This window comes from Gopherus evgoodei, chromosome 3, assembly GCF_007399415.2.
Source record: "Gopherus evgoodei ecotype Sinaloan lineage chromosome 3, rGopEvg1_v1.p, whole genome shotgun sequence".
Taxonomy (NCBI): Eukaryota; Metazoa; Chordata; order Testudines; family Testudinidae; genus Gopherus; species Gopherus evgoodei.
In genome coordinates, this window is record NC_044324.1 from 186,851,022 (window position 1) to 186,864,897 (window position 13,876).

The 13,876-nt window shown below is 37.5% G+C and overlaps 1 protein-coding gene across 1 annotated transcript in view; it reads right to left on the minus strand.

Moving 5' to 3' along the window:
• The window catches only part of LRPPRC (leucine rich pentatricopeptide repeat containing), a 164,957-nt gene that overhangs the window by 20,232 nt on the left and 130,849 nt on the right, over positions 1-13,876 (minus strand). The window contains exons 30-32 of the mRNA XM_030557665.1: positions 7,987-8,113; positions 4,734-4,822; positions 275-479 (exon numbers count right to left, since the gene is read on the minus strand). Coding sequence (XP_030413525.1) covers positions 275-479; positions 4,734-4,822; positions 7,987-8,113 — 421 coding nt within the window. The remainder of the gene's footprint in view (positions 1-274; positions 480-4,733; positions 4,823-7,986; positions 8,114-13,876) is intronic.

Sequence of the window (13,876 nt, forward strand, 5' to 3'; positions counted from 1 at the left end):
TTTAGGTAGGCAGGGTTTGGTAAGTACATAGATTTTTTACATCATGATGTCATTCAAAGTTCTCCCAGCTAGTAGCTGCAAGTCAGCCCCTATGTTTCATTAAATGATCTCCAGGTTACATTGCACATGTAAAAGAAACTTGAACAGCAGCCAGCTTAGCCAGAAATCTAGTATCCATTCAGTCTTAATGAAGGAAAACAACAGAAGTGAGGTGCAACAGAGCACTTCTTCCTCCTTGTACAAAAAGAGCCATACCAATCTTGCAAGTACTTACTTCTTGATGTGAGCCAATACAGTGTTATTGACAAAAAGCATGCGAGATAAACCAATTGAAGCCGCCAGGTTTTCTACCATCTTCTCAACTGTGCATATGCTCTCCAGATCACCTTTCATAGCCAGAGCCTGAATAAGCCGAGTCACAGCTAGTGGCATAGGCACCATGTCACTTTCAAGGACTGTTTTTAGAGTAGACATAGCATCTAGTCAGGATGAAAAGGGAGAAAGAAAATTAAGATTTTAGTTCAGAAGCAGACCTTATTATTAGCCTTACTTGTTCTACACACACACACACACACACACACACACACACACACACACACACACACACACACACACACACACACACACACACACACACACACACACACACACAGAAAAGTAGCCCTAAAATAGCTGCAATTAAATAAAATATTAAACAAGTATATAAATGAAGGTCTCAGCAGGATTTTTTCATGTTTTTAACAATTAGGCACAGGAAGATAAAATCCTCCAAATCTTGTTCGCTGGAAAACCTTGACAGTATTCCTAAACAATATTTTTGACACATCACACCCAAGGAAAGCAGCCATATTACGAATATTTCCCGCCTCATTACTCCTCACTGAAGCCTGGAAGTTTTTAACTTATTGTTCTAAAACAGACTGTAACCCAGTTTTCCTTGTTATGAAGCCTTTGCCATTGGAGATACTGGATATCCTAGCAAAGATTTTTTTTTTAAAATAAAGTGAATCAAATAAGTAAAATCGCTGGAATCCAGGAATCACACTAATTTTCTTTTCAATAGGCTTTAGAAAAAATACAATATTGGATAAAACTACACGATATGAATTTACACACAAGTATAAAAACTACACATCAGTTATTTGTGAAAACTGAAGAGCAATCTTGCCAACCTATAAAGCAGTAAAACCATATTAACAACATGCTTCAATATCAATCCTTTCTCACACTAATTTAAAATAACAAAAACAAAAAAACCCCTCTCCACTAAACATCCTCTAAACTATGATTGTTCTCAATTTACATTATACACAAGCAAGCATAAAAAGAAAGACATACCCCTCCTGTAAAAACCTCTCATTGCTTACCAGCACAGGTAGGATTAATCAAAGGTAATAATTATAATACCAAACCACAACCCACACACATTCATGAACTCTGTAGTGTTAACATTTAGGTTCTCTATACAGCAGGGATCGGCAACCTTTGGCATGCGGCCCTCCAGGGCAAGCATCCTGGCCAGCCGGGCCAGTTTGTTTACCTGCCGCATCCGCAGGTTTGGCCGATCAGGGCTCCCACTGGCTGCAGTTCGCCATCCCAGGCCAACGGGAGCTGTGGGAAGCCACGCAGGCCAGAGGATGTGCTGGCCACCGCTTCCCACCACCTCCAGTGGCCTGGAGCGGCAAACTATGGCCAGCGGGAGCTGCGATTGGACAAACGTGCGGATGCGGCAGGTAAACAAACCGGCCCGACTCGCCAGGGTAAGTGCCAAAGGTTGCTAATCCCTGCTATACAGGTACAGGCCGCCACCCCACAATCCAAACATTATTTTGTATAGAATGACAAGAAAATACTGTACAGTATGCCTAATCCCCACAGCAAACTCCCAACCCTGGTTTAGTTTTCCATCTTGTTTTGACAGTCTTAAGCAAAGACATGCAGGACAAGATTCCTATAACCTGAAAACTAAACTGAATTACCTGCCACTTTCAAATTTTCCTCCCTATCCCAAGTGTTGCCCGTAAGCAGTTCAGATGTTGCTTGATTGGCCTTCTCAGGAACAGGACACTATAGGAAGAGTCTTATACAACATTACACAAACCCAGTAACATTGTAAAAAACTACTAAAGGCAACAACAAACGCATTCGGTATGTCCTTCTTAGTATACCACCTATAAAAACTTGTAAATTCACATTAGGACTAGTAAGAATTTTAAATTTTTAGAATGTTTGTCATAAACCAATGTTTACCTTCATGTTTGATCATGTTTTTCTCTACAGCAATCCCAAAATAAAGCTCTAAAACTTTTTATCTAATACAAACTAGTTCTTACCAAAAATATGTGATACATCTTTTAGGAAGGGTTAAGCTCTCCAAAGGATGCAAATCTTTTTATACAGCACTGCAAGTGTACATGGCATGTCACACAGAAAGGTATGACAGTTAAAGGATGGAAAGATACTTGGAACAAAGTTTACAACAGTGAAAAATCACAATACACTTTGTTACTCACACATCTTATTAGCTCTTTTTAGTCCTTTTTTTTTTTTTGAATTACTTAGAATATTTAAATTCGAGGGAAGCATCCAGGAAGCAGGCCAGAGTGGAAATTAGAAACAGGACTTTAGGGGAGGGGGCAAAAACAGAAAGAAGCCTCTGCATTTTGGGGATGGTCTGTGAAACATTTTTCAGGCACACCTATACTAAATGATAACTATGATGGAAAGCTTATCAGTTTACTATTTCAAGGTCCTCTCTGCAGGGAAAGGGGTAGAAACCATTTTTGTTGCTGTTGATGGAAGCTGCACTTCTTTATATTTAAGAATATGCGTCTGACGAAGTGGGTATTCACCCACGAAAACTTATGCTCCAATACTTCTGTTAGTCTATCAGGTGCCACAGGACTCTTCGCCGCTTTTTACAGATCCAGACTAACACGGCTACCCCTCTGATACTTTACAGGTTACCAAAATCAGGGCAAAGGAAGATCTATGGCTATGGTTTCAGTGACTGAAAGCAGTGAGTTTTGAAGGACAGAAATTGTATAACGGACAAGATCAGGGAGGATATTCCAAGCATAATGGGGGTCATTCTTGGAAAGCAATGCAGATCTCAAGCAAAGAGAGAGAGGCATGCAAGGAGGAGGGATTTTTTCAGCATATGTTGGACAGAATTGAGGTGGTGCAATGAGAGAATCTGGAATGCCGAGGGAAAGAAGTTACAATAGTCAAACCAAGAAATGACTAGAGTATTGGCCAAGGATTCAGTAGTGGGTTATGAGGAAAGAAAGTATCGGGTGATAGTTTAAAGAAAGAACTTGCAAAACCTGGACCATGCTGGACTGAGGACAAAGCAGAAGGGAGAGAGAAATCAAATATGACAAGTTGCAGGCCTGTCTAACTGGAAAAATAGCGTACTGTCAACAGTGAGAGATTAATTGGAGATGGGGAAGAGAAAAGGAGCTCCACTTCACCATGCTGAGTCTGAGTCGGTGTTAGGGTCCTTGCATGGGGAAAATAATCAAGGAATTTGAAACTGGCAACAGAAAACACAGTGAAATGATGTATCTCACTTATTGCAGAAACATTTTAACATAGGCAATGCTACACACATATATGGTACAATATCAGAGCACAGTGAAGTGAATTAATTTAAGGATGATATGGCAGTTACAAATCTGAATTTCCTTGCTTTCTCAGATTAAAAATCAAACTGTTCCCCATTTTGCTATTTTTGTTTACATTTAGTTTCTCTTGTGTTTTAGAGTAAAATATTTCTGCTGTATAGGCAATTGCACTGACTCAATACCCTGTTTGTGCAGGGTTTTCCAGTCCCAAATAATGAACTCTTAGTAGAAGAGTTTGGCAACCAAGTAAATAAAACTCTGATAAAAATTTTCATGTGAGGATGTACACACACACTCATAGGGCCAGATTTTCCAAAGTGCTCAGAGAAAGACTGGAAGCTCTAACTTTACTAGCATTGTTCAGTCCTGATGCATCACCCACTTTCCATTATTCCCAATACCAACAAAACAAAGACATCAAACTGCAAAACAAATGATCCTGAAGAGCTGAAAGTTGCATAACAGTTTTCCACCATCTTGTCCCATGCATGTGCTTCCCTCAGCCACCATTTCTGTTATGTTATAATATTAAATTAAACAGGAAAGAAAAATACGATGTATATTTCAATACTATTGGTATTGTGAACTATTAAAAAGTATTAAATTAGTTTTTTAAATCAATATTATAATTATTTAGTTCACAATCATGTACATTTAACACTCAATTTAACTCATCTGATATCTCACACAACCAACACAATATGAAAGAAGCAACTGCTGGGAATTGTTTCAGATGCTCTAAAGTATGTTAATTTCTAAAGCAAAATGACTTGTGCTGTGAATTTTAACGCACTTGAAAGCCTGTACTTTCTCTCGTTCTGGAGCACAAATTTTGCATGTCTGAAGAGCTGTGATTCATCTTAAGAAAACCCATCTTGTGTTAAATGGAATGGAAACTGGACTAAGTGGTCAAATGACAAGTACATTCATATTCAAGCTGTATTATAAATGCATGTACAGTAATTTACGTCTCTCAGCTACCACAAAAGGCTCTTGATAAGCAGGTAATTTGCTAAATGGACTCCTTTATCCAAGTATTCGAAGGGCGTTACAAGAAAAATCTGCAGAGGCATTAATGTGACGTAAAGGTCAAGCATTGTGACATACCTTTCAAATAATCCCGCCTAACTTGCGTTATGATGAGGAGGCTGCTGGCAGCATCGTTCAGTGTGAAGCCCTTGATGTGGGTCTCAGCGCTAAAAGAAGCAGACATTTAGAAAGGAATTACTGACATGCTTCTGATACGATAATAAATGGTTGAGCACCAAGGTGAAATTATAAAAACTACTGTTCGTATGTTAAAAATATTGCTGCAAAATATCGACCTGGAGACAGCTTTTGTGTTATCCTGTCAATGGTTATAGAAGGATAATTTTTTTTGCATTCTGACAGATGACAAAGTTGGAAATGAGCAACAAAAGAAACAAAGTACAAGATTTTTTTTAAACAATCGGTTCAGATTCTTGAATGCTGACATATTAGATGACTAAAATAACTGCATGCCCTGCATTGTTCTGTTGTATCCTAAGCTGGATACTTTTTCTTCTTCTTCTAAGTCACCATAATTATAAAATGTAAAACTATTCTTTCAGCAATAAAAATGAAACATTTATTTTCAGCACTGTATATTTTAAATATAAACTAAAGCATATTATGAACTAAAACCATATTATTTGGTTGATTAATTTTCAAATTTCTGTCATCTAGATGTATACAGTTTTTAAAACTGAACATACTTCATTTGCTGCCTTTGCCATGTTAAAATTAAATTTCCTTTACCAATTCTGCATCCCTTGCAATGCAAAAAAGTCACACATCTACAGCAAAGAGAACTTTGCTTTAATAATACTGCTTTTAAGAAATGAACATGTATGCTTTTAATGCAGACTAACCAGCAATCACATCTATTTTATACTTGCAAAATGCCCCTATTTCTAATGAAATTTAGGCACATTTTTAATACGTAAGGATAACTTTACAAAGGTTCATTTCTAGATTACAAAATCTCCCCACACAAAAAAGGGGCCTTGCCATTTGCCATATCAGCAATCAAGATAAACCTCACTGATCATCTTGTGGCAAACAACTGAGCAGCCTACCTACTTGAATTTATGAGCTGAGCGGATTGGGAGGTAAGCAGGGTCATTGCCAAATTATTCTCATCAATCCCAAGAAAATCCTTCATAGAGTACACAATATGACTATCCTCTCAGTCACTTTCAGCCTCCAGGGCTCACAAATGCAGTCACTGGACTCAGGATTTTCTTACTCTTCCAACCAATCCTCTTAATCCCTGCCTAAGCACCCATTGCTCAGTTCCGTTTTTTTCCCTTTGTCCCATCTGTCAAAGCCCTTAAGTCAACAATTCATGCATGAGACTGTAAATTACATATAACAAAGGATTTACTTTCTCCAATCTTCCAATCTTTAGTGTGATTAAATAGATGTTAGCCATTATTACAGAACTAATCCCTCATTCCAATACTACTAAATTTCTATTTTAAAACTCTTGAACTAAGTGCAATAAACATACCTAAAATTCATTAGAATCAGAAGGCAGCAGCACTTTGGTCTGACCAAGATATCAGAAAACTCCTGGACTTTTCCAGAGTCTCAGCTGGCATGCTGCTTCCCTCCATCATCATCTCAATTCAACATTAGTTCTTTCCAGACCCGATACCAAGATATTAATTTTAAAAATAAACTAGTCTTTTTAGGTTAAAAAAACTATTGCAACACAAACACTGTAAGATTCTCTAAATATGATTTAAATTTCAAATCTGGCTTTAAACAGAGAACAAAAGAAAAATATGTAAGCCTACACAAGTGAAACTACCTTTCATATCTTTTACTGTAAATATTAGGAGAGATGTAAGTTTCAGGCCACTGCACATACTTAGGTTTCAAGAAGTAGTCTCTCAGTAAATGAGGTTGGTAAGATTGACTCCTATATAGCACAAAGTTTCCAGAATACAGAAATTTGTCAAGCATGAACAAATTTACTTGTTCTAAATTGTTCACACCACAGATACTCTTTCGATTCCATTCATTATTTCAATACACTATCTAGGCATTTTTAGAAGAAAGTTTGCTTCCATAAAAATGTTTTTGAAGTCTGAGTACTTATAATTTTATTCGTTATTGAAAGACTCATATACTGTCAAAGTCATGAGTACTGATGATATCAAGTGTAGTCTCTATTACCTTGTAAAGAAAAACCAGCAAGAGTTAACTAGCATGGGTTCATTAGAGTGCCATCATGTGATATTTCTGAACTGGATGGTTTTCTGAACTGCCCTGCCAAACAATGTAGTTTTTATTATTTTAGGTTTAGATGACTGACCAATAAGAATGGAGCTTCTGGCTAGATCCTTCTTCCATCTTCCCTAAAGCCAAGAAGTTTTTAAGAAGGCATAATCATGAAAATTATTTTATTTGGGAGCAATATAGTATATTTTCACAAAACACTAGAAACTAAGTTTTGTGGTGACCTACACATTGTTTAAAATCACATACAGGTATTATATGTATCCAGTTCATAATTTTCTTTTGAATAGACATGCTGCACTTCTCTCGATTGTTCTTTGTTTTTAAACTTCCACTCTCCTCAATCTTCCTTTGATGACTAGTTGGGTTTTATTACAGTACATAACCCATTAAAATGAAGATACTCCCTTCCTACTTCCCAGTAAAAAGAATTTTAAAATCAGTTCTCCTTACTACATGACAGCTTTTCGCCCAAATATTTCAACCATTTATGCAACTTTTTTTTTACCAACGTAAAACGGATAGTAATCATCACAATCAGATTGCCAAAATGTTTAACAACCCAACTGATTTACATCGGTGACACTGCGAGCTGGTCTATACTTTTAGTCACTAGAGTGCCTAAGCCACTTTTGAAAATGGGATTTAGGGGCTTTAAGATTTTACCCTATTTCAGTATATGAATCACTGGCACATGATCCTGGGACACGTTTTACATGCAGCAGCCAAAACACATGGTACAACCACATGATTCACTAAAGTTAAACCCAATCCAACCAAACCCAATCCCAAATATTTTACTAATACACACTATAGAAAAAGACATATTACAACTTGATTCATTAATGTCATATTCCTGGACCAGCTAGCCTTGAAAGGTGAATAATATATTGACACCGTGCACACTTCTTTTGATTTGATTTATGAAAGACCAATGCATTACTCACTATATCATGATGTTTCCAATTAGGGCCTACTTTTTGTTAGGAAGATGGGACTTTACCTTAAAGGAATGCTCATGATAATTTCATGCAAGGTTATGAGTGCAGTTTTAGAACAGAGCCACAGGTGTAAAAAGCAAATACAAACTTACATGTTTTTCACTTTCATGGCTTCCTCAAGGCAACCCTCAGCCAGCAATGCTTTTATAAGAGTGGAATAAGCAGAGGGAGGAAACGTAATATCCTTCTTTTGTGCTTCCAGTAAAATATTGTATGCCTCTACAAAGAGAATTTAAAAAAAACCAATTGAGATGTCACATTGCATTGAAGTGGCATATAAAGAGCATTCACATCTCTTTTTATTTAAAAAGACTGCATCTTAAACATAAATCTATTCCTCCTTTTCTTAAATCTTTTAGTCTAAAGCTATATTTTAGAAAATTGTTGGTTTGCCCAGGTTTGAATGAATGCTCCTATACACGGAGCCAAAAGTTGTAGGGTTTTTAAAATGTATATATAAACTGTTGTTTCTTCTAAAGTCCAGGTAAGTTACATTTCTTCCCACTCTCAAAAAAACAGAATCAGATAAGCTAACTCCAAAAAACTGTTTGAATTCCCTTCCCATAGTTCATTTAAAATAAAAACCTCCACCATACTTCTGTTCACGAGAAAAGGAGAACTAATGATTTTTGAAGTAACACCTAATTCCGGGGTAGATGGTTACAATGTTTGGCGCATCATCACAACAGCATTCAGCAAATATAGGCAGTGATTCCAGTATTGGGAGATTAAACTGTTTGGCTACGACAAGATTTATATAAAAACATACAATTTACAAATATACAGATATTTAACAAGTAAACTAAGCGGCATTTGTTTGACTGATTAGCAGTTTTATTTCACACATTCACAATAACTGTCAGTGTATGAAAAGACGTTACCCAAAAAAAAAAAAAGGCAAAAAAGATAACCACACTTTTCAATCATTTACTTTTTGAAACAAGATTATGCAGATGTAAACATTTGGCTCATACCTTTGGTGTGAAGGGGAAAATAATTTGCATTTGAATTTTAACCTCAAAGGAAATACAATATGAACAAATGAAACTTCAGGGCACACCCTGGCAGACAAATTTTTGACGCACATTCTCAAGACAAAGTGTTACTGTATCATCTTGTCAGAACCATGGTATGGCTTGAGTTTAAGGGCATGTCTACCCAGCAAAAGTTGTGCATGGGCTTGCCTATCCAAGCTAGCTTGAATCTAGTTAGTGTGGGTAACAATAGTATTGAAGACAGTGCAGCGCAGGCTTCAGAATCAGCTAGACGGCAGATTGTGTGTCCAAGGCCTATGCTGGGCTTGTACTATCTACACTGAAGCTGTACTGTACTTTACTGTTATTGCTACCTGTGCTAGTCGGATTCAGGCTAGCTCAGGTAGGCTGGCCTGTGCACAATTTTTCCTGTGTAGACAAACTTTAAGAGTATATATTGGGACTTTTAAAAAAATGTATTCATATATGCATGAATGTGTGTCTAAACAGGCATGCACAAATTGTGAATGTGTAGTATATTGTAAGAATACTGCCGTATAGTTATCTAACATCTTTACACAGACACTGCACAGCACATGTATATCAACACCGACATAAAAGAAGATCCTATGGCAAAAATTCAAACAGCCACTGTGTGTGTTGTTCTGACGTAAATCTGAAATAACATTACTTAATTACAACACCACTCTCTGGATCAATACTCAAATAAAAGGAGAGGGGAAAAAATAGGCAAGTAGCATGTGGTAGGATTTTAAAATAATCTAACTGGCCAGACATACTGTGCTTCCTGTCACAATTTTCAGAGTTCTCTTGCCCACTACTGTGCCAAACAAATTTTAATTGCTAGCATTTACAAAAGGTGTTCACTTCACTGAAAAGTTTGTGGAAATTTTTTTTTCCAATAAAGTTTTTCAACTGTGAAAGTGACTAAATCACCACTAGACCAGTAAATATCATTCCATGAAATAAGGTTGCTTACCTATGATAATGAAGAATCGTTCAATACATAAGTGCAACAAACTCTGACTAGCGTTTGAAAACACTTACGAGCACATTCTTGCATTGAGCAGCTCTGGCACACATCAGAAGAGGGGATCTACTTTTCCTCTGCCCTACTTCAAGTACAATAGTTGTGTTTACAGTACAGTTGCTAACTATAAATGTCACTGTAATGCAAAGAAAACATTTCACTGTGCTTTTCCTTATGCTATTCGACTGAAGGCAAAAGAAATTCAGATTCCTTCATTCAACCAACTGGCACTGCAGGTGGGTTTTTGCACAGTAAAGTTCTGAACAGGAAACTACTAAAAGAATGCTCCCCACTTTCCCAAGATTTCTATGGCAAATCATAAATGCAAACACTCACTGCAGGATCTGTTTTCCTCATCACAAAAATTAAAGTTTGGCAAGAGGAGTTTTAAAGGTTAATCATGTGAACAAACAAACAAACATACAAATTATTCAAATACCAAACAAGAATTTAAAGTGAGCAGAGTAAAAAAAAAAAAAGTTTAATCTCTTTTTCTTCAATCTGAATTAATTCAAGAATATGATGCAAATATGCTTGCTTTTACTGTCAAATTCAAACCTTTTGAATGAGATGTTAGATGCACCATAAGATCTTTTGTTGCCTAAAAGTGGTTGCCAAAAGGTATTAAATGTACATGCAACAGATTATGGATAAACTCCTGGCCCGCTTGAAATAGAATTGCCATGTGTTGAAAAGGGACCCTAGTGGCTCAACTCAGCACCGCTGATCGGGCCGTTCAAAGTCTGGTTGGCAGCGTAGCGGGGCTAAGGCAGGCTTCCTGTCTGCCATGGCTCCGCACAGCTCCCAGAAGCAGTGGAATGTCCCTCCTCCAACTACTAGGCATAGGCTCTACAGTTCCCATTGGCTGAGAACTGTGCACCATGAAAAGCTGTGGGGCCACCTGGCCGCGCAGCAGGACATGCTGCTGCTTCCAGGAGCTGCTTGAGGTAAGGGTCGCCTGGAGCTTGCACCCCTGCCAACCTCCCCTGCCCCAATCCTCCAGTAGGGAGGGAGGTCTCGTGCCTAGCCCCACCCCCCGCCACAGGGTGGAAGCCCTGAGCCCTATCTAGCGCATCTCGGTTCTCGAACTTCTGAAGGTTGTCATAGGCAGCTTGGAGGGTTAGTAAGTTTGGCCATCTCTGCTATAATATTTTATTTTTTTCCTCCTAAATGGCAAAATATTTCATAACTGTCTCCACCACCTAACTTTTGAAAATAAACTGGCATTATCTTACATCAACTCCACTTGAGTTGCATGTCTGAAGCTGACTAAAGGGCTCTCAAATGGAGACCATACCCCCAAACAGGGATTATTAGTTTACTATTTCTCAAATCGCTATCTTTTTGTGAGATGCTGTACTCAAATATATTAGCATTCAAAAGAGTTTCTGGCATAAAAATCATATGTTGTATTACCACTTTAAGAGAGAGCTGTTAGAAATGTGACAACTTGCCAACATAAAATCTCAATTCTCACAACACAGTCACATTTGGTTCAGCAATTTCCACTGCTTGGACACATGCACACACTACCCAAAAGGCCAACTTATAACAATGCAGAATCAAGTCAGTAAAATGAATATATTGTTTTTCATAAATAAAAAACCTCAAAGAATGTATGTTTAAAACAGCATCCTGCCAAGGAATTAATCTAATATTATAACTAATATTCTAAACTGATTAAGTTCACTTTCTTCTATAAAAAAGTTGCATTGATACAGAATTTATTACAATAGCCTATTGTACTCATATCAAAATTACACTACATTGTTTACATGAAGCTGACAAGTTAATTTTTCTAGGATTTTAGACACACATGCATGCAGCACATTTCACAGTATTTTCAGTAAAATATTTTCCTACAAAATTTTCATTCTTAATATCTGGCAGGTCTGGATCATCTATCAGGATCACTACAGAAAATAACTGTAGGATGTGCAATAGCAATCTATCAGTAAATTCAGTCTCAAGGTGCCAGGACTATCAGTAATAAATTGGTGCAATTTTTGTATGTTTATTTTAACTTTAAATCTTAGAAATTACTTAGAAATTACTCAGGAAATTACTTTGGTATTCAAACCATATTCATATATAGGTGTAAAATGTTTATGATTTTGGTTCCCTCCCTACTTCAATCCTATCATTTATGATATTCAAGGACATTAAATCAATATTACCTAGTCCTTAACACTTTCCAAAGAAAAATTAATTAGTTCTGTTTTCAGAACCAGATCCTTCTAAGGTACATCCATTTTCAAGCCTGCCTTTTGATCCCCCAAATTTACTGGTATGAAAATTAACATTCTGAGGAAGTTCTTCAATCTGTCATAATACAGAGATTACCATTAAAGTGATATGCATACAAAATATGAGCGTGCTTCTACTATATATGATATATGCTTACATATGCATACACAGTACATGCAGACTTATGCATAATCTCTCAATCAGGGCTCTGGGAGTCTGATGGTGCTTTAACACCAGTTTCTCTAGTAACAGCAAAACAATTCTGTGGCAGATTATAGTGTATGCTGTCTCACTTCTGAGACACTGAAAAGGCGTAGGTGTCTGCAGTTCCAGCCTGCACAGCTTAATGCTGGCATAGACCTCCAAGAGAACAATCATCCAACAAATTATACACTAAATGGAGCTGGCATCTTTCACCCAACCAATTCGATTTTCTAATCAGTCCGTGTCAGATGACTACCAGTCGTGTGTTTAGGCAACGAAAAGAAGGAATGCAAATGGTCTTCAAAAGCTAAGGCCCAATCTCCCCTCTGCTTTAATGACCAACAACCCTGTATCATGCATGTTTTCCCTGAAGAGCATTGAAGAGGATGAAAAGGAGAGGGATAGTTTGGTTTCACTGTCCCCACTGCTTGGGATTCTTCAGACACGCCTCTGAAGGGAATGGCAGGGATGGAATAACCATACTTAGTTCCATTCCTCATTTCCACATATGGAAACAGATATCCAAGCATAAATTAATGCTGTTTTGCAGCAGAGAATGGGCTTTTGCATAGGTGGGAAATATACCTGTCTATTGACAGCACCAATACTGGAAAGAAGAAAGTATAAGATCAGCTGGGGAGGAGGGAAGGGAGAGAGAACCCTCCATGGGACTAGGAATTTCCATCCCTGCAGATCATTGATAGGGAAACTGCTCCTTTGGCTTTCTCTCGTGTCAGGTACTTCTGTAGAAGGGTACAATTTACCCTTACAACAGAGGCGAAGCATTGTTTTTTTAAAATGCTATGACATATCATTACTAATACATGGGAATAGGAGGGAGAAATCTGTGTCTCCCTCGTCTTACTCCCACTCCAGCTAACAAAGTCTTATTTTCATCTAAGGAGAGAGCTCTTTTACATGAAAAGAAGAAATATGTTTCTCCCCAGTATACTGAAACATCTTTTTTGAAATGTTAAGGGATAATCAGAGAAAAAATTTCAGAGATTACACAAAAATAGATTGCCTAGGGAAGTTGTGGAATCTCCATCGCTGGAGATATTTAAGAGTAGGTTAGATAAATGTCTATCAGGGATGGTCTAGACAGTATTTGGTCCTGCCATGAGGGCAGGGGACTGGACTCGATGACCTCTCGAGGTCCCTTCCAGTCCTAGAGTCTATGAGTCTATAAAAAGACATTTCTCTAGGAGTAAGGTTAAAATGGAATCTGAAATTATTTTAGCAAACATTTTCATCTTGCCAGCATCTTTAAAAATTATCTATGAATCTTCATTACTGGCTCTATCTCTGCTTTGATGGAGGTAATTTCTGTTCTAACATTCTGCCTTAAAAAAAAAGATACAAGTTGAACAATATTTTAGAAACGCTTTCTAACTAACTTCTGGAACATTCTGAGGCCAAGTGATAGGCCTTTTAAGTTTGTGATGTGGCAGACTTGAGGCTTGACTCCTACTTTAAGTGCCTGATCCCGCAAAGCAATGAGCACTG